The 26,513-nt window shown below is 37.1% G+C and overlaps 1 protein-coding gene across 1 annotated transcript in view; it reads left to right on the forward strand.

Annotated features, from left to right (window-relative positions):
- LOC108918302 (copine-9-like) overlaps positions 1–26,513 on the forward strand; it is a 42,188-nt gene that overhangs the window by 6,671 nt on the left and 9,004 nt on the right. Inside the window, exons 2-12 of the mRNA XM_018725422.2 lie at positions 75–115; positions 5,959–6,005; positions 10,078–10,181; positions 11,136–11,175; positions 12,296–12,372; positions 22,785–22,848; positions 23,655–23,758; positions 23,946–24,050; positions 24,512–24,553; positions 25,647–25,722; positions 26,404–26,457. Of these exons, the coding sequence (XP_018580938.1) occupies positions 75–115; positions 5,959–6,005; positions 10,078–10,181; positions 11,136–11,175; positions 12,296–12,372; positions 22,785–22,848; positions 23,655–23,758; positions 23,946–24,050; positions 24,512–24,553; positions 25,647–25,722; positions 26,404–26,457 (754 nt within the window). The remainder of the gene's footprint in view (positions 1–74; positions 116–5,958; positions 6,006–10,077; positions 10,182–11,135; positions 11,176–12,295; positions 12,373–22,784; positions 22,849–23,654; positions 23,759–23,945; positions 24,051–24,511; positions 24,554–25,646; positions 25,723–26,403; positions 26,458–26,513) is intronic.

Here is a 26,513-nt window from a genome sequence, read left to right on the forward strand (position 1 = left end):
TGTTGCTAGCTTTTTTATTCTTCTTTTCTGTACACTAATGTAGTTGCTTGCTTTTCTCCTTTTTGTTTCTGTAGGAGCCTCCTGGACATGGACACCTTCTCCAAATCTGATCCTGGTATTTTTTGTATAAAACCTATCCTGCTTATACTGATCTTTAAATAAGAATGTGTTGCAGTTTGTGAGAAATTTTAAACTTCCAATATATTCAGTTTTATTTTTTTGCAAAGAACTAGCTGTAGCTAGTGAACTAGCTGTGTGTGTGTGTGTGTGTGTGTGTGTGTATATATATATTATATATATACACACAAAGTGCTGCGTGAAAGTATGTAAACCCTTGTGTCCTTTAGTTTAGCACAAATTATTTAACCAGAACCAGTATTTCTCATCTGACCTAATATGTGTTTAATTACCAGTTCTATATTCTGGTGTCGAGGAAATTGTGTGCAGCAGAAAAATGCAAGTAGTGTAATTGCAAAAATAAATGAACCGCAGGTTTAAACCAAGTAGGTCAGTAGAATCAGGTGTGTAAATAATTGTAATTTATTTTTTAAATTCATTTTAGATTTAAGGTTTAGAATATTTTAATAGTTTATACAAGAATAATGATATCGCTATAGGGTTCACATACTGTAAAGCAGCACTGTATAATGATTGTTGGAACAGAAGGTGGAGTTGATGAGCGAGATTTTCTTAGTGGAGAAATCAATTGACATTAAAAACATACAGCAGTGCTTGAGCCATTTTAATTAACAGTCTGTCTGTCACTTCAGATCCCATGCAACTTCAAAGGAACTGATTAAGTTCCCATCTTCAGTGTTGTGCAGCATAGAGATGGAGAAGCTCTAATTTGTTTGGTTTAATCATTTTTATGCAGTTTGATTTAATTGATTAATTTCCTGCTTTAATATGCCTTGTCATCATGGTTACTGTTGTAATCAATATTCATGAAGTGTTAATATGTAAACATACTGCTGATGTAAGAGCTTATTCTTTGCACCTGCACACACCACACCAGGCAATAATAAAAGGAAATTTCAGTTATTCGATGTTATATCCTGCCTTTTAAATTTCTGCATAGATGATGGAAAAGAATAATTTCCTTTCCGGCCAACAAATATTTATGATAATCTGTTACTCTTCAATGTAGCAGAGTAATTTATGAACACTTCCATCACCTGCAGACTGAAAGATTTATGCAAGGTGAACAGAGTGAGATAATTTAAATGTTGATATTGTGAAGACCAAACACTGCTTTCATCACAATTACGTATAGTTCTAAAATACAGAATATATGTTGCTGAGTTGGGGATTCAAGCTACCATATAGCAACAATATCATTATTACTTGTTAACTGGTTTAGAATTGTTACTTAATCTAGAATGCCCAGGATGGGTGGGCAGCCACTGGCCCTTGGACCCCCAGAGGTATTTTTTCTCCCTCGATTTTCAGTTGGAAGTTTTTGTTCCTTTCCTCCGTGGCCAGTAGGCATACTTATAGCTCTATAAAAGTATTATATTATGATAGTTGGTAGTCAACTGTCTTCTTTGTTTCTTTATCTGATGTATTTGTTTTTCTTGCCTTGTGCTTGTGTTAAAGCGCTGTGTCACTGTGTGAGAAGAGCGCTCTGTAAAAATCAATTGAATTGAATTGAATATCTCCAACAATAACAGGGCACACTAAGGAGTAAAAAAAATTAAAATAAGCATTTAACTGAAGAGCAGAAAATAATTTGGTACGAAAACTGTATTTAGCGTACAAAAGACAGATGCATAAAATTTGCATATAATGTTAATTTACATGTAAAAACTGAATCTGAAAATATACTTCATTACTTAATAAATTGCTTAATACATAATGTTAGGATTTTGAGCACCAAAATAGCACAAACAAGTGTTTTATTGGAGGGCAGCCAGTGATAATTAGGAGTATGGACTTGAAAACTGCTAGTTCAGATCCCACTCCCAGGCTTATTTTAGTGCCCTTGACCATAGGATTCAGTCTGCCTTGTTTCAGCAAAATATCCAGGTACATAAAATGGTGAACAAATTGGAACTCCCACAGAATAAAGAGCATTGACTAAGAAAAGTAATTTCTTAAGACCTGTATTGCATCATCCCCACTCTTTCCTTCTCACTTTAATTTACCACAGCACACTATTGTTGCTGTTTGTTACGTTTTATCCTGTTCTGCAATCCATCAGGATGGAACAGGCTGTGTAGTGTAAAGTGGGGTCCAACAGTACAGTCATACATCACTTACTGCTCCCCTCGTTGTTCATAACGGTCATGACACTTTTCCATTTGGTTCTTTTTGAAATTGATATACAGGTGGTTCTTGACTTCTGACAGGGTTTTGTTTCGACATTCTGTTGTAAGTCACCTTTGTCGTGATTTGAAAGTCAATTTATGAACCATAATAATATATACAATTACCATGCATGAATTTTAAATTGTGTAATAGGGCTTTATTGTATTTTTCAGTAATTCTGAACATTATTCAAATCTGAATAATTATAATACTGTACAGAGTTGTATTAATACAGTACAGTGTTATTACATTTTAATTCTGAACTATTTTCAATTTCATTTCAAAATCTATTGCCTTTCACATTTGCTTTTCAGCACCACCAAAACACTCTCTTTTTTGCTTGCTAGCTACTTTAAATAAGAAGTCACTTGATGAGAATCTCAAATAAAAAGTTTTGTAAGCAAAATGCAATGTTGCTGGATGTCCAAACACTGACTGAGACTCAGAGAATCTCATAAAGGTGCCTTGTGGCAGCATGGTGAGCCAAAGTGATCATACAGCAGATGGAATGTTCTTCAGCTGTTGCAAATCAACAGAAATATCATAAGGTTAACAGGGTGGTTGTTGTAAATCTGGATTGTGAGTTGCATATATTGTAAGTCAAGGACTACCTGTATAAATTCACATTTACATTTACATATCTGTGAAAGTGACTTGACTGGAGTCCAGATGGAAATATGCCAATGTTGAATGGTGAGTAGACTCAGGTTTATCAGTTGTTGTATATGTAGTATAAAACTGAATAATTTCAGTCTGATATAATCTCTGATGCCAGATGGAGCCCCCCTGTGGTTAAGCTGTCTTTATTGTGTGATATTGATTCTGCTTGAGAAGATGAAGACATGGATGGGGAGAGACGAGTTGTCATTGTATTGAATAGGAACTGTCAATAATTTTCACAAGTAATTAAAAGACCATTTCTGTATCTGAACAAAAGACCTTTTAGGTTCTCAGTTTATTAGTTTTTAGTTATAAACAGTTTTCCAATGCATCCTATTATCATCTGAGATCAGATTGAAATTCTAAAGCTATAATAAAAGTAATTAAATTTCAGTATTTTGTTCAGTGTATATTTGATATGAATGAGATTTGGCAGCAGAGTAGAGTGATGGTATAATTGAAATTGTGACCTAAAAGCTGTAGATGATGTCAACTGTGTCCTGGAGGTCGATTTTTGCTCTAAATAGCTAAGTATTCTTTTGCATGAATGAAAAATGTCTGCTGTGCTGAAGAAATAAATGGAAATTAGCGCTGTATTAAATCAATTTTGCTGTTCATTGTAAACAATGTGTTGTTCACTGATAAAGTAGGATTTCAGTGCCTGCTGAATTATTATTCAATGCAACATTTTCTACTGTATTTCTTGTATACTGTTTGTCGTTGTCATTGAATAGAGAATTAGGGATTTTTTTTCCTCTGTGCTTCTGCTGTTACAAAAGTGTAATAATTGCATCAGTGATTACAGAAAATGTCTATACAACATTTAGATCTGTAAAGCAAATTTGAATTTACATTTTATTGGTTTTCACTGTTATTCACAGTGAAATTTTCACAGTTGAACACAGTAGAACTGATGAAGTCAAACATTAGATATGTTCCATTAGCAGATCAAGGCATAGTCTGCAAAATTTCACCACATTATCTTCATCGACTATCAGAGAGCTGTAATGTTGCTTCAGATATATTAATCTTCCACTACGTTGTCAGATGTATTCACTTCATCGCAAGTATTGTCTGTTAGAACCATGATGGGCTGCTCTGCTTATCAGGGTAGCTGATGTGGACATTTCCAGACAGGCTGACTGGCGGTGGTTTCAAAGCTGCTGCCCCCCCAACAGTCAGAATCCTTATTCAGGGCATCCTTTAGAAGCAGGTGAGATCAGTGGAGTGGCATATCGAATGATCGCCAAATCAGAGGGATTTGTGTGTTGGCTTCTCTGCAAGGGGCAGTAATGATCTGGACCAAGGTGTTCTGGACATCAAAACAGAGGGGTAAAGTGTAAAGGCAGAGTCCCTTATTTGTTGGGGCTATGGTCTTTCATCCGTTGGTCACTTGCCTACCCCCTCCCCCGCCAAAGCTGGGTGTGTTGAAGTATGAGAGATACAACATTGAAGTGAGATGGTGAATTACATGCCTTTATGAGGTGTTGATGTTCAAAAATGTGAAAATTTTCATCATGTTTTACAGTTGACCAATGACACACCAATTTCAGGAATTACCAAAGCAAGCTTTTATTTTGGTTATCCCATCTCTTCAGAGCATGATTTAAAGGTATTAAGGGGGGAGGCACGGAGGCACTGGGAAGATTGTGGTAGCAGACAACATCCAGATTTCCTTGTGACTCTGGTGTTAATGCACACATGGTAAGTTCTAATGCAGAAGAAGTAGAGGTGGGCTAGGATTTCTTCTTGGGTGGTGCCCAGGCCCTTTCAGCCACCCACTGCAGGGCACGTATGTGCTTTGCTCTATACCTAGAGCAGTCCTTGCTGCATAATCTATTTCTTCTGTCTACTGGAGGTCAAAGACTTAACATTTTTAAGCAGGTTCTTTTCAGTACAATATTAACATTATGTCTTGTTTCACAAAATATTACAGAATACTGCCAGGAGTACATTATGTTAGCATTGAATTTATATGTGTCTAGAAGACATTATATAAAGTTTAATTTACTTTATTTCCTGAAACAATAACCTGGATATTTTAGCATAGTGGTGACACACAATGTATTTAGAATAGCTTAATGTGTTAATTTCACTTTTAATGGCTTCAAGAGTTTAAAAGATTAAATACAATCAATATCTAATACATTTTCTTCTACATTGTTAAAGATCTTAAGTCTTTTGGAAATTGTTTTTCTTAATGGGCGAAGAAATTGTTAATTACTTTTGGATCATATTTGTTTTTCTCAGTAGTTATCATGTACAGTACAAATAGAGCATAAGATGTATACTTGCGTGTCCATATGTATTTCCCAATCAATTTAAAGTTGGATGGGATTAGTTTTGTCTTCACTTTCTTAAAGGAGTTTTTGCATCTTAATTTAAAATGGGGCCTAATCTTCCAAAGCTATTAAAACAGTAATTATATTTCTATTTTAATTGTGCTGTTTGCTGCTCCCCTGGTTTAGAAACAAGTACCAGAGAAAGTCTTCTGTCCCTTGCTGCACATAGCCATGCAATATTGACCAGAAATTTTTAGGAATAGCTATAGATAGAAGCAGGTTTGGCCGGGTCCTGTTCTCTGACGGGTCTGAGGTACACACACTGTCTGAAAGTGCTTGTCCCAAGCGGGGTCACGGCAAACTGGAGCCTAACCCGGCAACACAAGGCGCAAGGCTGATGCAGGAGGGGACGCGCCAGGACGGGATGCCAGTCTGTCGCAAGGAAGTCAGTGCTATGATGGCAATTCCTAGCTCCTTGTGAGATGAATTATACTTTCAGCACCAGGATGGCAGCTGAGTCATATCAGACAAGTTTCCCCATTGACCAGGCTTGTGTGTGTGTGTGTGTGTGTGTGTGTGTGAGAGAGAGAGAGAGAGAGAGAGAAAAGGAGAAAAGAAGTCGCAGACATGCAGTAAAATACTTGCAATGACTGTTCTAAAGTTAATGTTTTACTCTGCGCATGCCCTTTCTCTATGTCTATTCCTACAGTGGTGGTGCATTATGTACAGAGTATTGCCACAAAGGAGTGGAGGGAGGTGAGTAGCAATTTTTTCTGTATATAATTAATAATGTGAACACAGACTGCAAAAGGCAGAAGAATACTGTACTGCACAATTTATTTTGCAATTCGTTCAGTATATATCTGTATTTCCAGTTTCCTAACTGAAGTCAGTCAGGTAAATATATGCATGAAATAAAAATTGATATGCTAAATTTAATCAATCTAACATTCAGATACCTTAGATTTAAAGGTGATAATCCAAACAGGTCACTTTTCTAACAGGGTGAAAGAAGTCTTTGCCTGTCTTTGCCAGTTCAATTCTCAACAGAATACTGTTCCAAAGGTCTTGTGGGTGATGGCTGGGATTACTTGACTGAAAAAAGAAAATTCAGCAAAAATATATGTTGATGTACTGGCAACAGGGATATGAAAGATTGTGTGTGGCAGTGAGGGTGTAAATGAGGTTTTCCTCTCTGTAAGACAGCGGCTTCTCGCTCAGGAGGAGCACATGAAATATTCACTGAGAGAATTAGCCCGCTAGGCCCTCTGTGTCACAGTCCTATGCCCACAATAGCAGGCCCTGGGGAAGCCCTTCCTTACCATCTTGGCACTTATGTTCATTTGCAACATCACATCATTTTTCATTTATTTTCCCTTGGTCATGCCCATGTATCACTAGAGCCTATGTTTGGAAGAAGATGTGGCCTTTTCTATGAAATGTGTAGCCATGGAAAACTGAAACTCAGGGGATCAATGTGACATGAAACCTTTATGAATATGAAAAGACTCTTAATAAAGTAGAAAAATAAAGGATTGACTTATTGAATTTTAAAAAAAAAAAAAACCTTACCAGCACAATTTCAATTGACAAGTCGGTGTTGACTCGTGGTGACTCTGGATAAATGTCCTGAACGGTGTCCGGTCTTCCGCCAACTGGCTAAGACTTGAATTTCAATTAGGAAAACTGGAAAACTCCAATTTCAGTTTTATGTCTTGGCTGACTAGAATAGAATGTTATTGACGTTTTCATTGAAGTTACTGGTTTTTATGTATCTTACCAGAACATGTACTTTAAATTTTTAGATTCACTTTATTAATAGTTTTAATCTTGCCTGTAATATTTTTTTATGATAAAATTTTGTCTAATGTATTTATTGTATAATGTGAGTCTAATAAAAGTAATCGGTATCAATTACAGACCAGCCCTTGCATGACACAAATTCTTAGTATGTCCAAAAATATATTTGTTAATTAATTCAAGTTTGGTTTATCTTCCTGTAAAAAAAAAAAAGATAGTACATATAAAAACTTTGTCTTCATAATGATTTAACTTTAAATAAACTGACTGAAATGTGTAAGACACATATTCACATTTATTTATTTACATGACATATTTCTTCAGTGCTACTTACTGTGTTAGGTTTGAAGACTAAGCTACTTACAATTATTTACCTAGTCACACAGTTGGGTAATATGTACCAGAGCAACTCAAGGTAAGTGCCTTCCACAGAGGTATTACAGCAGGAGGTGAGATTTGAGCCTGTGTCCATATAGGGAAAAGGCGATAAACACCATACTTCCTGCTGCTGTACTTGATCTGGTCGTGAAATATATCAGATAATGAATTCGGAATGATGTAAAATTATATAGTTAATCATTAATTTGGCATAAATATAATATAAATACAACATTCTTTTAAGTTATATTTTAAATGCTATTATGTGTATTAATTGAGTTCATAATCTGTAACTGTTACAGCCTTTCAGTGTATTAGAAATAAATTGCTTAATGGATTAGCCGAGCTCACAATATTTTGTTCATGGACACAAAGTTTTATTCTGCTTCTACCAGTCTTCACTCTCCCCTCTCCACTCTGTCTCTCTGGGGAGTCGTGTTTAATTTGTCCTTTGTACATCTATCAAAGGAGCGCAATTATAATCTCAATAGATGGGCACAGTTATGGCCCAGGGAGATGCTAATGGAATTTAGACATTAATGGAGCTATGCTAAAATGCAGAATGTTAAAACAGAGAATAATTACAGATCGTCTCATGTCCAAAATGTTTGATAGCCATGTCACCTGTCAAATATTTGTTAACTTGTATTTTATTATTAGCTTGTGTTTAGTTGATTCCTATTTCCAAGGCAACTTACAATGCTAGGTGTACTACACTAATCTAATTACAGCTATCTGTTCATCTACACAATAGAGCAATGTAAAACAATCCCTCACTCAGGTACAGAGTAAGGGCTATTTGCTATTTAAATTCCCCAATTCACGTGAAATACATCTTTGGACTGGGAGGACATTGGCGCATGCAGAGTAAACCCACATGGACAAAGGGAGGACGTATAAACTTTTTTAAGATTGTGTATACGCATAAATCTACCAGGTACTGTAACACTCTGCTGTGCTTTGCTACAGGGATCTGTTAAAACAGAATGCAATCGGTTTCAGCTTGAAATATTTTTAATAATCAAAAAGCAAAATTGCAGGATTTAAATGAGAGGCAAAAAAAAATGAGCAGATTTGTGCAATCATTTGTACAGAGAGTTAATGAAAATTCAGCAGTAGAATAAAACTGTAGGTACGCATAGAAAGCTTTGCAAGTTAATTACAATGTTTGAGTGTCAGACAGAGCTGCATAAAACCAGCAGGAAAAAACCTCTTCTCCTGTCCCTCACTGCTGATTGGAGTGCGTTCATTAGCCCATCTCCAGAGTGCTCAACTTTGCGCTGTAGATATGTCTGTGGGAGGCAATATCGATGCTAACCTAGTTTTTCAGAATTTGGCATTACACTGCAGCTTCTCGTGTCTGAACCAGTTTAGTGAGATTTTGTTAGCAGCATGTTATTATCACCGGAATAATGTTTTAAAGTTTGTCCTCAAAGGCCATTTAGGAAAAATGGTTTTCCTCTATTCCTGTTATTCATCTACAGATACATTAAAGGGACTTTTGATGGAAACAAGTTATTTATAGGAATAACCTATAAATTTCCCTGGTGCTGGAGTTATCTCTTTATCATCCATTTTGCTCACATTGTACCCTTGAGAAGGTACTTAAACACAATTGCTTTACTAAATATCCTCATTTCTAAATGCTCTCTAGCAAAGAATGCACAGATAAAAGCTTTGTAAGCTCTGTAAGTGGCTTTTTGTGTCCACTGACAACTAAACTTTGTACAAATCTGAAAGTTTCGATTGAAGCACAATCCTGAACCTATTACAGCACTAAATTTGTCATTGCTATTTTAGCTCATGGAACAAGCTTCAAGGCACAAAGGTGCATTAGATGACAAACATCTGTATGCAATACTTACATTTTAATATAGTTTTTAAATAATTTAAAAAGCCTATATCCCATGAGTTCCAGAACTGCTGATGGTCAGCCACCTTTGATTAATTACAACAACATAAATAACATTACTGTAGAAAAGATGGTTAGTAAAATAATGATGAAAGAGTTGTCCTTTCATGACCTACTCCATCTTATGATTGTAATAGGCTACAAGTAAATTGTACGAAAATGCCAGAAAGAAAGCTTAGATGTAAAATAATTTTATACCAGATCTGAGCTATAGTACAGAAGGCAGGACTGCAGTCACTACCTGATGGCGTGAGGTTTTGGAGGTAGGTACAGTTAAAAGCAATTAGGATTTCTCCGATCTGTTTTCCTTCTCCATAGCTGATGTATGTTGCGCTAGAGCAGAGGTTTTCAGCTTTTTTCATGGCTACAGATTCCCTCAGAAATCTGAAGAAATCTAAGTGCCCTCTCCTAGAAAAATGTCTTTAAATTAATTTGGAGAAATTGTTGCAGTTTATTTCACTGAAATCTAATCACCTTCACATAGAATTGTGTCATGGATAGTAATATTTACGGTAGTATTTTCTGTAACTGTTTAGTCATTTTCAAAGTAATCATGCTCTTCATTGACCAAAGGTTAAGAACCCTTGCTTTAAAGTGACCTGCTTCAACGTCTTTACATTGTTTTGACAACTACCTTGCCTGCAACCCATTTTGAACGGATTTAATGAATATTGACATTAGAAGCAGTGTTGCTAGTGACGCTGAGGTTTTGTTTTTTCTTCCGCTTTACCTGACTAGTTTGGAAGAACAGAAGTAATCGAGAACACCTTGAACCCTGATTTTGTGCGGAAGTTTGTTTTGGACTTCTTCTTTGAAGAGAAGCAAAATCTGCGTTTTGATGTGTAAGTATGAAAGCATCAGTGATATCACAGGTATATTTCTTCATTTTTTTTTTTTTCTAGGGTGATGATATTTACTTCTGGTGAAGGGCTTAGGCTTTTCAACATCTTCGGAAAACATCTCCAACATTCTGAAAAGGATGACTCAGGAACTTCTTCACGCATGTCTTGATATAAAAGTTACCAATACTCAAAGGTCCTTCAGCAAGACTTTGTCTAGCCTCCATCCAGTTGAGGTCAGCTCTTCATAAAAACAACTAAAACTACTGTTTCCACCACAGGTGAAAAGTACATCTACATGTCTTGTGAAGAATGTTTCATTATCAGAAGCCTGGAACACAAATACTCATATTGCTTATCCCTTTCGCAGTTATTAGTAGGACATTAAGGTACAAAAAATGGGGGGCGTGGTGGTGCAGCAGGTCCAGCCAGTGCCCGCTGTGTGGTGGGTCTGGGGTTCGAGTCCTGCTTGGGGTGCCCAATGACGGACTGGCGTCCTGTTCTGGGAGTGTCCCTTTGGCCTTGCACCCTGTGTTGCCGGGTAAGGCTCTGGCTTGCCGCGACCCCTCCTGGGACAAGTAGTTTCATGTTGATGATGTATTAAGGTAGAAATACCAGGTATGTCTGATTGTCAGCAGCTACAAATTTGCAAGGTGTACAAGCTGTAAGGGCAAGCTGAGAGGCCCAAATAAGGCCTTATGTGTATATGGAAAGTGAATCACTTTTGTTGGTCTTTTAAATTGCAGAAAAAAAAAAAACACACACAGTCTGAAACCGCTGGTCATAAGCGGGGTTGTGGCAATCCGTCACAAGGCACCCCAAGCAGGCCTCGAACCTCTGGCCTGCCAGAGAGCAGGACCCGGCAATGTCTGGCTGGATTTCTTGCTTTTGTATGAATGTCTCTCTCTCTCCCTGTAAGGTTGTTTTTGCATTTATCTTCTCCCTGAATTCCTACAGGTACAATGTGGATTCCAGAAGTTCAAATATTTCAAAACACGTAAGCTCTGTTGTCTTTTTCTTCCCATTTGTGAGCATGACGTTTTGTGTTTTTACACTGCGTATTCAAACTAGCCCCAGCTGTTGCAGAGCATTTTGGATCTCCCCAGTGCCGCTGGCCTTCTCAGGTGCTACACTGGCTTGTGAAATACCATTGTCTCCTAACTGGTAATAAAAATTATTTTAGGGACTACAGAATTAAGTTCATTCATCTCCCTCAATTTCCCTGCCACAGTTTACCAGTCCAACAGTGGTATTAATGTGCTATCATTCTTTCAAAATGCTCTTTTTATTAGAAAACAGTAAAAGAAAGTACACAATATATGTACACATTTAATTATTAATTAGAACAGTATACAGTTATTGCCTTTTTATCCTTTCTAAGATTTCTTGTTAATACAGATTTTTTTTCTTCTCTCCTGCTGAACAAATATGGATGAGCAGAAGGTCTGTAAATGCATCCTTTCATAATGTGATTCAGTGACCTGTGATTCATCAGGGTTGAATGTGGAAAACTGTTTAACTGAAGAATACTTAGATGAAGATTAATTTTTTTCTTCCACAAGTGTGATTTCTTCCTGAACAAGTAAAGGACATTTTCAATATCTATCAGCAAGAGGAAATGAATTCTGTCTCAAATATTTCTTCAGTTTTCATATTAGGCAAAATAAAGATTATAGCCAGATCTTCCTAAAATTTGATGTAATGGTGCCCTTTTTATCATAAATACAGTTGAGGTGCTCTCTTGTCTAACTTCAAAGTCTGTTTTGGAATTGCAGCCTTTTGTGTTTTTCGTGGTATAGTCTGTTTCATAATTGTTATGCAGTTTTCGAAGTGTAACCAGTGTACTTCTAACATACAGTATGCATTCGTTTTTCTAGAATTTTTCCCAAATTGTACAGTGCTAAAAAAATCAAAGGTGTATGGAAGAGGTTTTGGTTTTGTGTGTCTGTTGTGTGTATTCTAAAAAAAAAACTCCCAAGCTTATATATGATATCCATATTAAACAAAGGGGGTTCTCTGTAGCCTTCATTAGAATGCTCAGCTCCACAGCAAGAAATTATGTTTTTAAATTAAGCTGAACCATATTTTGAAAAATATTAATTTTTTTGTTATCCTAGGACTTTCTGGGCCAGACATTTTGCACCTTGGGTGAAATCATCGGCTCCAAGGGAAGCCGGCTGGAGAAAACTCTCTCGTAGGTATCACTAGCATTTTTCAGGCAATTCACTTTTATTATTTTTTTATTTTTATTGATGGTGATGATGACAATAATAATTTACATTTTTGCCACAATGTCCTTCCAATTTCATCACAACTGAAACCAAACTCTTATTTGTGAAAAAATGGCAATCATACCAACTCAAAAGGCGTGAACGCAGGCACGCACCACCCTTGATCTGCAGTGTGATGTCTGCTTTTTTCCGCAGTAAAGGACACAGGCTTCACTGGATGATTCCAAGTTCTTGGACAAGAGTACTTTTAGACCAGCATAGCCCAGTTAGCCCAGTCGACCTAAGTTTTGTAACCATAGGTTACTAATGTTTCACCCAGTCATGGAATAATTCTTTTTCTCTGGATCTCCTTGCCACAAGATAGCTTATTCAGATCCACAGTGGAGATTTGAATCTGAGTTCCCTTTATAGCAGAGAGAACCACTTTGCTAAAGTAACAGACACAGCAGACCACCTATGGCCTACTGCTACTTTGTTACTCTGTAGCATAAATTCTGCATTAAAGTTGTTACACATTTTACTAAATGTTTTTATGTGAAAAATACTATTTTTTTTTTTATGTAAAACTCATTTTGTGAAGTCCTTCATTAAAGAGTTTTTCTGACGAGAGCAGTTGCTTTTTGAGATATCTAGGAGGTGATAGAAGATCAAAGATTAAGAGCTTCAGTTTTATATCATGCTTTTTTAATGTGAGTTAATAGACTGGAACTGATTCCACTAAATTAACTTTCACTGTGACAAAGCTTATTAAAATCGGTTAGTGCAAGTAAAAGATCAGTGACCAATGTTTATGAAAAATGAAAACACAAAATCAACAACTATTTTACAAAAATAAAAGCAGAGTAATGTTACAAATACCATATATAAGAATAAAGAAACTGCAATGCCTCTGAAGGAGAGACAATCAAGGGTGTTTGATGATAACAGTACTCATACTATGACATAACTTGGTAAACAAGTTTTTACCATTACAGAACAGTAAGCATATTTAAAATTGTGTAACTCTGTTAATCATCTATCTGAGTGATTTGAACATCACTTTGCTGCTGGTCTGTGGACTTTGAGAACTACTGCTTCATGTGGTGCATATTAATTTATCCTCCACTTTTATTTCATACTATTCAAATAAACAGCAATAGAAACACAGGAAATAAAGCATGTCTCTACAAGCGGTGGCATTTCTTGAAAATTATTTGTCTTGTAAGATGAGTTAGTATTAATAGGAACCTGGCATGTTCACAGTCAAATGTAACTTATGGCATTTGATTTTCTTGTTTAAAAGCTAATAAGGTACAGATTAGTGAACTCTAATGTCAGAATGTCATTTTAATTATGAGACAACTGCATATTTAGGTAAATAAAAATGTTTCTAGATTATCATTAGTAAAGGGTAAAGGGTTCTGTGGATAGTTCATCCACATCATTTTCCAAATATGTTTTCAAAGTTTCGATGTCAGAGATATAGAGACTTGAACTCACTTGTAACAATATCTAGAAGCTGACTAAAAACAAGAAAATATAATATATTTTATAATATATTCTTAACTGGCTGCCAAAGAGCTCTTAATACAGGTTAATGGATAAAATGCAAGTAGGCAAATGTGTTTTTTGCCTGTTATGAGTTTCTTGCTTCTACTTTACATTAAATGTTTCTTATTCAAATGATCTTTTATGATCAGAGATGGAATTAGGATTTTAAAGGTGGGAAGGGTGACACTGAGACTGTGGCCTCAGGATTGACAGTACCGTAAAGTTTTGGCTATAGGAAAGTTTGGGAAAGCACTGTTGCACTATCTCACTATTCCTTACATGTACTTTTAAGTCGTGAGGATTTTGTGTTGTTTAGTTTTAGTTAGTGGGTGTTTTGTTAACTGTGAAGTGTACTGCATGTGCAAGTACTAGTCTGAGTGCCTGCCGATTATTTTCTTTGCAGATTGTTACTGGATGAGGGAAAAAAAATCCCATGTCCTCCCTGGCGATCCTCTCTTGTTGAATATAAAAAAGATATAAAAGATTAAAAGATATAAACACCAGGTGTACAAAGGCTTACTACTGTAACTGTTTTTGTGCATGTACTGTTCAATGGCTATAGAACTGCTTGTTTTATCTTTCAGCTGGACTTACATCTGGCATCACTATCAAAAAATTGTCACCAAAACAATTAAGAAAATTTGGCACCAAAGAGAAAAAATTCTATATTTTGCAATATTTTGCTCTGCAGGCCCCATCGACTGGAATTGTCCACCACAGACCAAGGTTTGAACAAAAATTTGTAGAGTCTGCTTTTTTCTGTATTATTAGAGCAAGGTGATGCTTTCAGTTGTGTTCCTAAAATGGGTCACATGCAGCCCTAAAAAATCAGAATAGAATAAGGAATGTTCCTTTCACCTCACTGGTAGGTTACTATGGTAACTGAGGAAATGTGTTAGTCCTCTGCAATGGTGAAATTGTTACTGGTTGAATGTGATTCGTTTTAAAAAAATATTGATAGACACCCATATTTAACTGCTTCTTGCGTAGTACTCTGTTAGTGTTAAAAGAAGGAATCCTTTGGATTTTTTGCCTGAATCTTGTTCTGGGATTTTAGTATTCTGTTATGGATGCAAGTCTTCATTTGCTTTTTCCTCTGTCCTTTTTCTTCCCTCCTCGATATTGGAAAGGGCACTATTTCTCTGGCAAAAGTTTAAGGGTAGAAAAAAGGTGCTGGTGGGACTGCTTAGGGAGTAGTAATTATAGCCAGCTTCAGGTATTGGGGAAAATTGTCCACTGCTGTCAGAAAAATTTTGCTTTTGAAGGACTCACATTTGAATAATACTCCTGCTGTAGTACCAGTTGCAAGCTACTCTGAATTGCACCAGGAAAAAAATACCCAGCTCTATAAATTAGTTAATTAATGCCTTTGTAACTAATATTGTAAGTCACTTTAGAGAAAAGCATAAGCTAACGAACTGATAGTGGTATTCCGTTGTGTTGGTTTTTGTAGAGTGCTCATAGCAGAGTGACAGAACGGGGAACAAAACATAAAACCTACAGAATAATAAAAACAGATGAAACATGATAGCTACAGAACAGTAAATATCCTTGGCTGAATTGGTAGAGTAAGTTGGCTGACAGCTGAGGAGAGGAAAACACAAAAACTGCCATCCACAATGAAGGAGGTAGAAATAAAAATCTGTGTTGTCCAAGTACCAGTGAGTTCATTTCAGAGTAGCCTCACACACACTATTTGCATTTCAGCATTGCCAGTTCACATGAACTGCATGTCTTTGGAATGTGGGAGGAAACCAGAGTGCTTAGAGAAAACCCACACAGACAAAGAGAGGACATACAAATGCCACACAGAACGAGGCAGATTTGAACCTACACTCGAAACAGCCCAGGCACTGTGAGGTGGTAACAGAAGTCACTGCACCACCATACCGCCTGCTCTCTACATAGCAGCGAGATATGTATAAATACATATACTCTATGTTTTTTTAGAAGCCATTTTTTGTTTTACGGACCCCCATTGAATAAGGCATGATTGCTTAGATGAATTTTTTAATAACTGCTGTTGTATATAGCTGAAGTTCCCATCAGTAAATTACTGGAAACCATATTCACGATCTGCTTTATAAAACTGGCTAATGCTGTAAACTAGGGGTTAACAATACGTTGATCTTTCCCTGCAGAGAATATATGCTTTATTGCCATAAACTTGATCAGAGTTTCTTTGAAATACAGATCCAATTTAGAAGAAGGAGCAGGCAGATTTACTTAATGCATCTTACTGCATTTAATTTTTTTTCTTGCCTGACATTGTGAGAATCCTCTCATTTTATCTCTTGACATTTCATAAAATGTCTGGTACCATGTTGCCATGGAGAGGCCATGTTCCTGTGTGGGAGTGTGGTGGTGAAGTTAGGGCAATATTTATTGAAACGTGGGATATGCCATTCAGTGATACACCTGAGTGGTGAACAGAGTGTACACATTTTAGAAGTTAGCTGTGGGGGGCTCCATGTAAATACCTGTGTACAGTTATAGGGGTAAGAAGCTTGGAGAGGTTTATAGTGGTAAAGAGTCATTGCACATTGATTACTGGGACCTAGTTTCTTTTTGACATGTGTCCTTTGGGCTCAGTTATGGTAAATAGCAGTTATCACCTTGAGCACTTTCAGGGGTGTGCTTAAAAAGTCAGTTCACATTTACTGTGAATTTTAATCATTGGCTCAGTTCCTTAATTTGCGGAAGAAATATCAAATTTCAAAATGCATATTCTTGCTTACACTTTTTTGGTAAAAACTAAAAAAAAAATTTCACTTGAGCAAATTCATTTTATGTAAAATACAGTTATTTACATTTATTCATTTATCAGGTGCTTCTCTGTAAAGCAATGCACAATAATTAGGTAGTTCATTCATCCTCTTTTGGTCTCCCAATTTCACATATATATTCAGTAATCAATTGGCATTAATCAATGTTACGTGCATCGTGAACCATTGGTTGTCATCTTTGTCCATCATCATCAGTCCTTTTTTCATTTCCTCCATTTAGGGCCAGTCACCTCCAGGCTCTGCCATCTTGAAAATGCCACCACTTGCTGAGAAACCCACGCTTTTGTCTCATGGTTCTTGTGTTTGGCTTGTTGACTTTGTTGCTTTGTGTGTGTTTAGTCGTTCTTTCTTTGGTTTATTGTTATGATTAGTTGTCTATTGACTTTGTGTTGTTGTCTTGAGGAAAAAGCAGACAGGTAAACATGTCACGTGATCTACATCTCCAAGAGGTTAGATGTAGGTTTCAGCAGCCTGTCTAGGCACATTTGCCAAGAGGTGGCTGCCACTCCCTGAACTTTTGGATTTTGGTAGACAGAGTAGGTTAGTTAGGGTATCCTAGATGCTGAAGACCCATTTGATTTGTTTTGTTTCATAGCTAGGCTAGTCTACCAACTTGAGACAGTTTAGTTTGGTTTTCCTAAGTTCTTTTCTTTGGTACCCTCTTAGTTCCTTTTTCCCCTAGAAAGTGTGTTATGTGAATATTGCAAATAGTCAACAGAATATCTGCACCTATTAGCACAGTAAAAAGAACTTGCACTTAAGCTCTTCCTTGTTGTATGTGTGATTTTGTTGGCTTCTTGTTACCACTTGTCACCACTCACCTGATGTTATACACTAGTCACCCCTAGATGCCTGGGGTCATAATAATTAGTGATACCAATCATTATGAGTCGTAGTTTTCATATACACTCACACTCCAACATATGTTGATTCAAGGTAGTAGAATTTGATTTTATGAGGAATTTCACTCAAGATCCCTGCTGCGGCTCACAAGATGAGATGCAACAGACTCAGGAATATACCAGTATAACTGAACCACAAGTAACACACAATGATACAAGTCCTTTTTGTGATTTCCTGCCCCATATAGAAATCTCACTATGCACGGTGAGGTGAAGTTGGAATAAAGACCACTAAAAACATTAGAGAACAAGTAAACTCACCCAACTACGTGCATCTTTTTATTTTCAATAATTCCGAAGTAAGCTTAACTTTAATGTTGCTTCATATACTGTAAATAAAGATAATAATATAAACCGGCATAGAGTCCACAGTGTATCCTGTCTCATACCCAATGTTTCTAGGTTAGAGGAACAGTGAGACATGACATTGTATGCGACCATTCTGTTTTGATGAAAATGCAATAAACAAGTTTTGCAGCAAAATAAGTCCTTGGGAGAACATGTTAAATTGATAGATTTTAACGCATTATCCTAAAGGTTTCTGTCTTGGATACAATTTGGTTTATTAAGCATACTTGATATTCTTTGATCATCCGTCTGTATTTTAGACTGTATCACCAGTCTAACCTCCTCACTTTTAGATACCTAAGTGAGAAAAACCTCCAGTAGATGTTTTTAGGTTTTTTGTGCAATGACTTGAATTCTCTCAGCTTTAGGATTTTGTATGAATTTGGGGTTAAAAGGTCCTCTCCTATGAGCCGGTTGAAAGAGATTGCATCTGTGCTTTATATGAGCTACAGACAAATAATGTTGTGCATTTATGGCAGTAGCAGAAATTGGAGTTGTTTTTGCTTGTGAAGAAAAAATGTTCCACAATTATGTGTGGCTGCTTCTGATTACATACAAAAGCTTAACTGCTTCATTGCTATTATTCCATCCAGAATTCTAGCAAGTTCTTTCAAACTTAGTTCCTAACTGGGTGTGTGTATATTTTCCTATGAATTCATTCTAATTGCTTTATTGTTCATATTATTTGTGAATTATGGTTACTATATATTTGAGCATATCCTCAAAATTCATGATTTCAATGCAATATGAATAAACAGGAAAGCAGCTGCAGTTACTACATGTACTTTTTCATTGTTTAAAAATGTCAAGTACCAAAATAATACCAATGGCTAATTATAGGAGGTGGTTGGAGTAAAAGCTTGCATACAAATGGATTTACAAGTTTTTAGCTCCCTAGTTATATGGTCTAGTTTCAGAAAATTTTGCTTAATCTGTAATACATTATGCTATAAAGAACACACACACACACATTTTCTGAACTGCTTGTCCCATACGGGGTCGCGGGGAACCGGAGCCAACCCGGTAACACAGGGCGTAAGGCCGGAGGGGGAGGGGACACACCCGGGACGGGACGCCAGTCCGTCGCAAGGCACCCCAAGCGGGACTCGAACCCCAAACCCACTGGAGAGCAGGACCCGGTCAAACCCACTGCACCACTGCGCCCCTCGCTATGAAGAACACATTTAGTTTAAAAAAAAATGCACTTGCACACCTAGAATGGCAAATGGCAATTTACCGCTTAAAACCCTGTAACATCTCCGTGTCAGACTGAGCTTTCGGAGCTGTCATGCTCAATAATAGTATAAGGAATCAGTTAAAAGCTGATATTAGTTCTTACTGCTACTCCTAAGTAAACTGAATGCTCGAGAGCATACTAGATGGGCAGATTGAAAACTACGTGAATGCAGAGCTGGAGTATTTTAAAGGCATTTTGAACCTGATAAATATTTTTTACAAGAGCAATTCAGGTTAAGTACCTTGCTCACATGTAGTTCTCATTTGATTGTAAGGCTTTGTTATGTTACCTGCATCCCAACTTGTACATGATCCTGTAAATTGACTAAAAATTAAATTGGCTAATGTGACCTAAATGCGAACCCTGTTTTGAAAACGTGGGATAGAATACTAAGCAGGTCACACCCCGACCAGGATGCCAGCCCATCACAGGTGGTCCTCGCTCACACATTTACACTCTTTAAAATTTATTGGTCTATTTCTTAGACTTGGTCTAAATTCAAACAGCAAAGTAGAATGAGGACTCCACTCTGCATTCATACATTCTGAGAGTTGTTTTACTAGCTTAATATTTGTTTACATTATTTACTGTTTGCTGTTGCCTACAGTTAGAGTGGTCAGCTAATAAGTAATGGGTGAGGTTGCACATGTGCTTGACTGCGCTACTCCTGCACATGAGTGCATTGAACTAAGAAGGAAATTGCAGGTAAGAGGAGCGATCAGCTCCTTGATTCAGGGCACAGATTTTATAGGTCACTGCTTGGCTATGTCCTCAGTGAGTATGTTAAAACCAGACTAATCGCAAAAACCGCTGTCTTCGATTCGTATTTCTAAGAGAACACCTTTAAAGTAGTTTGTTAGACTCAAGCGCTGCATAATGAAACACTGGTGCTTTACTTCTGCTAATACTTGCAGAATTCTGAAATGAGATAAAGGCTTAATGCCTTCAAGAAAACAAAATCCCTCCCAATATTTATGCTTCTTATTCATCAAACCTGGGAAATAGAATCCGGGGACAAAAGAGCTGCACCCCCTATCAACAGATGTCACATCCATTATTTATTTAGTTCCTTCATGATAATTCCCTGTATATGTGTATCAGAGGGGTTAATCCCTGTGTTGAGAGTGGCTGGAGAGGGGAAGGAGTCCTGTAGCTTTGACATTTGCATGAAGATTGAAAATTTCTTTCTCCTTTCCTAATCCTTAGTCTGCTGGAGCAGTGCATATTAGTGGTTTTATATGGTTTTGGTGGTCCTTTGGTGTAACTCCAGGAAATTTATTTTCGTTTGAAGCTGGACTGCAACACACATATTTTGACCCCATGAAGGGTCAGAGATATAGTCCTCCATCAGAATCCATTAGCCATCTGGGCATTCTACTGACAGGCCTCTAAGAGTCTCCTGACAACCAAATCTGCTTTTTCGGCTGCAGGAAAGGTAAAGATACAGATCTGTGTGCTGTTGTGTGAAAGCAAATTATATTGCATTTAAATGTTTCCCTTCTGGCAGCAGTGATTACAGTGACACACTTCCACAGTGAAATTCCTTATTTCCGCCTTGTGTAAACTTTGCTCCTGTGCTTCATCCTAGACTGTTGTTTCTCCATTTTCTCCGTGAAAAAGGGGCATTTTCAAAGAATGTTTTTTTTTAAATTCTTGATCTCACCGTGTCCCTACAGACAGTACGTACGGTACCCATGGACTTCCTTCAAGTTTCAGTTTAAACAGCAAAAGCTGCTGTAAACAACCTTAAATTTGAAGGCTCTTTTTCAGGACTTAATGAATCCTCCTCATCAAATCTTAACACAGCTTCTCACATCTCATTGATTTGATCTAGCAAAATGTGAGCCACTGATATATTTAATTAGATTCTGGCCAATTTTCTTAAGAGAGTACTTTGAATAGAGTCAGAGACTGTGTTATACATTGTGCTTTTTAATGGTTTTAGTAGTCTTTAATAAAATTTAATTTGATTCCTTACTAGCCTTGGAGGTAAGATTCACGGATCCAGAAGAAATAACTGATGTTATACTCTACTGTCACATCAAGTCTATACTATTGTAATGTCCTACAATTACTTCCTGACACAATTTGTCAGGAACTTTATGATGCCAATATACTAATGCCTGTTTATCAAATGAAACCATAAATAATTTCTATGATGATAATGTGTCACAGCAGTTGCATGGGAGAGAAGTTCCTGTTCAGACTGTGACATAACTTGTTCCTGTGAGCTTTTAGGGGTGGTCTCAGTTTTTCAAAGGTCAAAGTGGATCCTTCATTCCTTCCTCATGTCTTAATGAGACTGTTTGGTATTTAGATGAAGCAGTCTTCGTTCTCCTCGTCTCTAGCTCTTGATTAAATATTGAGGAAGAGTACCTCATTGGCAGTGCTTTTCATGAATATTCAGATGTTTTCTTCTCTTACCTCTCTCAAAGTTTTATAACACATTTTGATGACTCACTACCATAAAGAAAATAGAAACAAACATACAGTAATACCTGTTAGTTTACATATACAGTTGCAGTTTTGGTTAAAGAATCGCATACAAGCAAATGCTTTTCCTTTGCCTCTTTGCGTTAACATCGCTTGCAGGCTTTTTTCTATACACAGGAAATACTGGAAAATACACTACTTGCTAAATAATGTACACAGCACCTGGCCATGTTCTCTCTCTTATATATATTATATACATATATTCATGAATAACATGAATTCATGAACTGAAAGCCCAAGTCAGTATTACAGTATAAATTGGAATGGGCAGGTTGACCACTGTGGATCTGATGAGGTGGGTTCTGCCTAACAGAAGCTAGGTCCTAATAACCCCTCTGCAGGACACTTGGGTAGGGGGTCCAATGTTAAAAGACTAGAAGCACCCAGTGACCCAGGCTGTATCACTTACGATGTGTCTAGGGGCATTGCAAGAGCTGTGCAATAAAAATATATGTAAAATATATGTGGCTGGGGAATTGGATGCGGAGATATGTTTTTTTTTTTTAACCATTTCCTTTCTGTCCTGCTTTTTTTTTCTTTAATGTAGTTGTTCACAGTAGGAGTGGAGGTGGGAATTTGTGTTTGACTGTGATAGTACAACATTTTCTGAGCACCCTTTATGACAGGATTCCTTGGGTCTGGAGTTAAGGCCTTGACCAACAGAAAATTCTTAAATTCGGGTTGCATTTGTAACTGCATCTCTGAAAGCTTATCAAATATAGGTTTATTGTACATTTACTTTTTGGTATCAAGTATAAATTGTGACTTCTCATAGGTCACAAGTGTTTTTGCATACACGCATTTTGATTAAATATGACTTTTGCAATGAATCTTGAACAGATGTCTAACGGTCACTAATATTATTTTAAGTTCACAGTGGACTGTAAAAATTCACATTGAATGACTTTCCTGTGATTGTAGAAGAAAGTAAAGAAAATCATGCTGGTTAATGGGTAACCTGTTACAGTCGTATAACTGAGTGATAGGGGTCTTTTTATTTGAAGTCACAGTACATCCTTTTCTTTGTAAAATCATTTTACTCTATATAAATAACATCCTTTTCAACTTCCTACTTTCAGTGGCATTCCTGGAAAGAAGTGCGGGAGCATTATCTTCACTGCCGAGGAGCTCAGCAACTGTCGGGTTAGTAGCCAGTTCTCTTTATTTTATGTCCATTTCAAAGGTACTCAGAGGTGTGCATATGCCAACACACATGCTGCACATGTTGAGCAGTAGCTCACCTAGGAAAGCTGTTTGAAATAGATGGCAAGAATCAGACATTTATCAACCAAACATTGCACTCAGCCTCGTGTTTCAGAATTGCCTCTGTCCCTCTATATTGTCACATCCAGGATTCTTTCTTCCATCATCCATTGCTTGGCAGAAAGTGCGTCATAAATATGATCATCTTTCTAGTTTAAGTCACAGTTAATGGGATTTTTTTTCTTCTTGGCTAGATATGAATTATCATAATATTTTGTCCACATAAAAACATTCCACCAGAGTGGCAAGCCTGTAATTAACCATTGAAAAATGAGAAACTCTGGTCAGTCTGAACTGCATATTGTTTTTTCACTTATTCCAGCAAAGTAGAGCTCTATTCAGCCTGGACTACTTCAGATCAGTTTATATCCCCAGCCACTCTATAGTCTCTGGTCTTTGGAGGTCTCCACAGTATATTTCTTCTGCTGTCACTGGCTTTTTAATGGTTTTGAACGCATTACACTGAAGTTATGATGCACTGATATACTGTGCAACTTGTTTCTTCTAGAAACTAAGAAATCTTTTGTTTCCTAGGACCAGTTATGTTATTAGCAAGCAAATTTTTTTAGAGTCTGTGCTTAAGTAGACTAAATTGTCAGAAGTGAGACAGTGAGGTGAAGGCCAGAAAAACACTTGTTCTGCTTATTACGGCTTTATTGTAATTGCTTTTCGCTTGGCTTCTTCAGGACCTTGCTACAATGCAGCTGTGTGCCAACAAGCTCGACAAGAAAGACTTCTTTGGAAAATCAGACCCCTTCCTGGTGTTCTACCGCAGCAATGAGGATGGAACGTGGGTGCAAATAAGGAAGCAGATTATTTATTCGGAAATGACTTTTCTGCTTAAACTGTGAATTCTGTCTTCCAGCTACATTGCATCTTCTCATCTTCCTATTGTTTTCTGTGTTCTATCCAAGCTCTGTTTTCTCCCTATCTGTTCTCTGTGCTCTAGACTGGTTCTTGTCTGCCACATATTTCAGGTTCACCATCTGTCACAAGACAGAGGTAGTAAAGAACACATTAAATCCTGTGTGGCAGAGCTTCACAATCCCAGTCCGGGCACTGTGTAATGGTGACTATGACAGGTGAGTTAGACCTAACCCAGGGCAGAGACACAGTCTGACCTTGGTGATGATGGTAATAGACACCTTGACTGGCTCCAGCTAGCCATCCCCTTTCAGGCACTTTTTTACCAGTAGACCCAAGCAATGAAACTATTTTTCCACATGGCTGGACTTTGCTGCTGATAACAGAGGAATGAAAACTACATTGTTCACTGATCAAAAGAAAGCCAGCAGCCAGGCTCATTGTTTCTGGGGTCAGTGTAGGTGTTAGTGAGATTAACAGTAACAGAAGACCAGAGATTGGTTTATCACCATCTCAGAGAGAATACTCATCTCAGTCCCTGAGCCAACTCTGTCTTCTTTACAACTATGCCAGTTTAGAATTTCTTTTTTTTTTTCCAGATGCCCATAAAAATAACTTTGCCATCTTTCAGCTAAATCACCCTTTAACTGTCTTTTCCTGCTCTTTTTTTTCATACTAGAACAGTCAAAGTTGATGTGTATGACTGGGACAGAGATGGAAGGTAATTTTGAAAAATTTTACCACACCCTTTCATTTGTCACATAATTGCTACATGAACAGAGTACACTTCCTTGCACACTTTTTTATTTTGAACATTTTAGTGTCATGAGCTGGCAGGAGGTAGAATCATAAGAGTAGACGTAACTACAGTTGACACACATCTCAATGTGTGCGTCTGCCTTGGGCCCATTTATTTAGGAATTGAAGACCAGTTGAATCTAATGAGACCATTAAATGAGATAGTTGGTATGTGACTGACAAAACACTCACTGGAGGTACACTGATAGTGAACTGGTGACAGCTGGTAGTGTAGTGGTTAGAGCTGTTGCCTTTGGATCTAAAGGTTGCAGGTTTGATCCCTGCTGCTGGCTGTAATACCCTTGAGCAAGGTGCTTACCTTAAATTGCTCTAGTAAAGTTACCCAGCTGTATAAATGGGTAAATAATTCTAATCTTAGCATTGTAGGTTGCTTTAAAGAAAAGCATCAGCCAAATGAATAAATGTAAGATGAGATGACTTCTTCTTGGAAGATTGGGGTTTGATTGTGGTTATGTACTTCATTTTACATCTTTACTGCATTAAAATTTTACTAATTTTCATGTGTCCATTGCTGAATAACTCAAGCATTCAAGGGATTACTGCAGGAAGAATTACAGGCTAGAATTTGTCTCTTAGGTTTTTGTTATTGATGGTTTTCTATTAGGAGAATGACAATTTCATCCCATCATCAACTTCCTTTTACCACCGTACCATCTCATGCCATGTGCAAGAATTCGCCCAGGGTTGTGATGAGAAATAACCTTTAACATTTCTTTTTCCAGACTCAAGAAATATAAATATTTGAGGAAGAAAAGTAAAAAATTGCAAGTTTTCATGACACTGATATAGAATATAACTGATATAGCTGTTTGGAATGTAAGAGCTGCATGCTCCTATTTCACTGAATGTTGACAATGTATAAAAAAGGAGTGAGCAAGAGAGGGCATGGATGAAATATGGGTGTATTTAGAAAGTTCTAGAGGGTGAACATGTCTCTGAATGGTTGTAGTTCAATGAAGCTCTGCAGGTGTAATCTAGCACTTTTCCCTTTACAGCCATGACTTCATTGGAGAGTTCACCACCAGCTACAGAGAACTATCTCGAGGACAGAGCCAATTCAACGTCTATGAGGTGGGAAAAATTTAGGATAAAAATGTCATTGTTAGTTTTCACCAAATAATATTATCCTTTGTCAATGTGAAAATATTAATGAAATGCAAGTAGCAATGTCCTGCAGAGCAGCAACATCATATCTTAGGTCACATGAATTCATTGATGGGTTTTAGTAAGAATATCTTTGAAAGAGAACATTAAGTCTGCAATAATCAAATATTTAATAAGCTTGATTCTGTTTATATCAGTTATTAAAGTGCTGGTTAGGGGATATGATTTAGGGGATGATGGATGTTCTGAAAGTGGTGTAAACCTTTGTCATTTATTGATGGCCTGGTTCAAACCAGAGTAGTGGTGATACCTGGAATTCATGTGGGGAGGGCAAAGAGTAGCGGTTACAGCACAAAGCCCACTGGTTTGCCAATGGAAGAGAGCCAGTAACTTGCCCTGGTCCTTCAAGCAGGACAGGGGGATCATGTAGTCACCCAGGCCAAAAAGACAGTATACAATTAGGAAATGTTGGTTAAACTCAACATGCCCTATTCTTGAAGACAAAATGGAAGAATACAGACTAGTTGTATTTTCAAGCAAAGTTATACTGTCAGTTCTAATACAGTGTTTTAATTCAGTCACATTACAGTTTAAATTTTAATTTGCCTCTGTAATATTCATTCATTTCTACTTTTTGTATCATGTTAGGTCTTAAATCCGAAAAAGAAAGGCAAAAAAAAAAAGTACATAAATTCGGGGACAGTAAGTAATACTTTGATTTCTTACTGTCATATTTGTCATTTCAGTGATTTTTTTTA

Source organism: Scleropages formosus, chromosome 22, assembly GCF_900964775.1.
Source record: "Scleropages formosus chromosome 22, fSclFor1.1, whole genome shotgun sequence".
NCBI lineage: Eukaryota > Metazoa > Chordata > Actinopteri > Osteoglossiformes > Osteoglossidae > Scleropages > Scleropages formosus.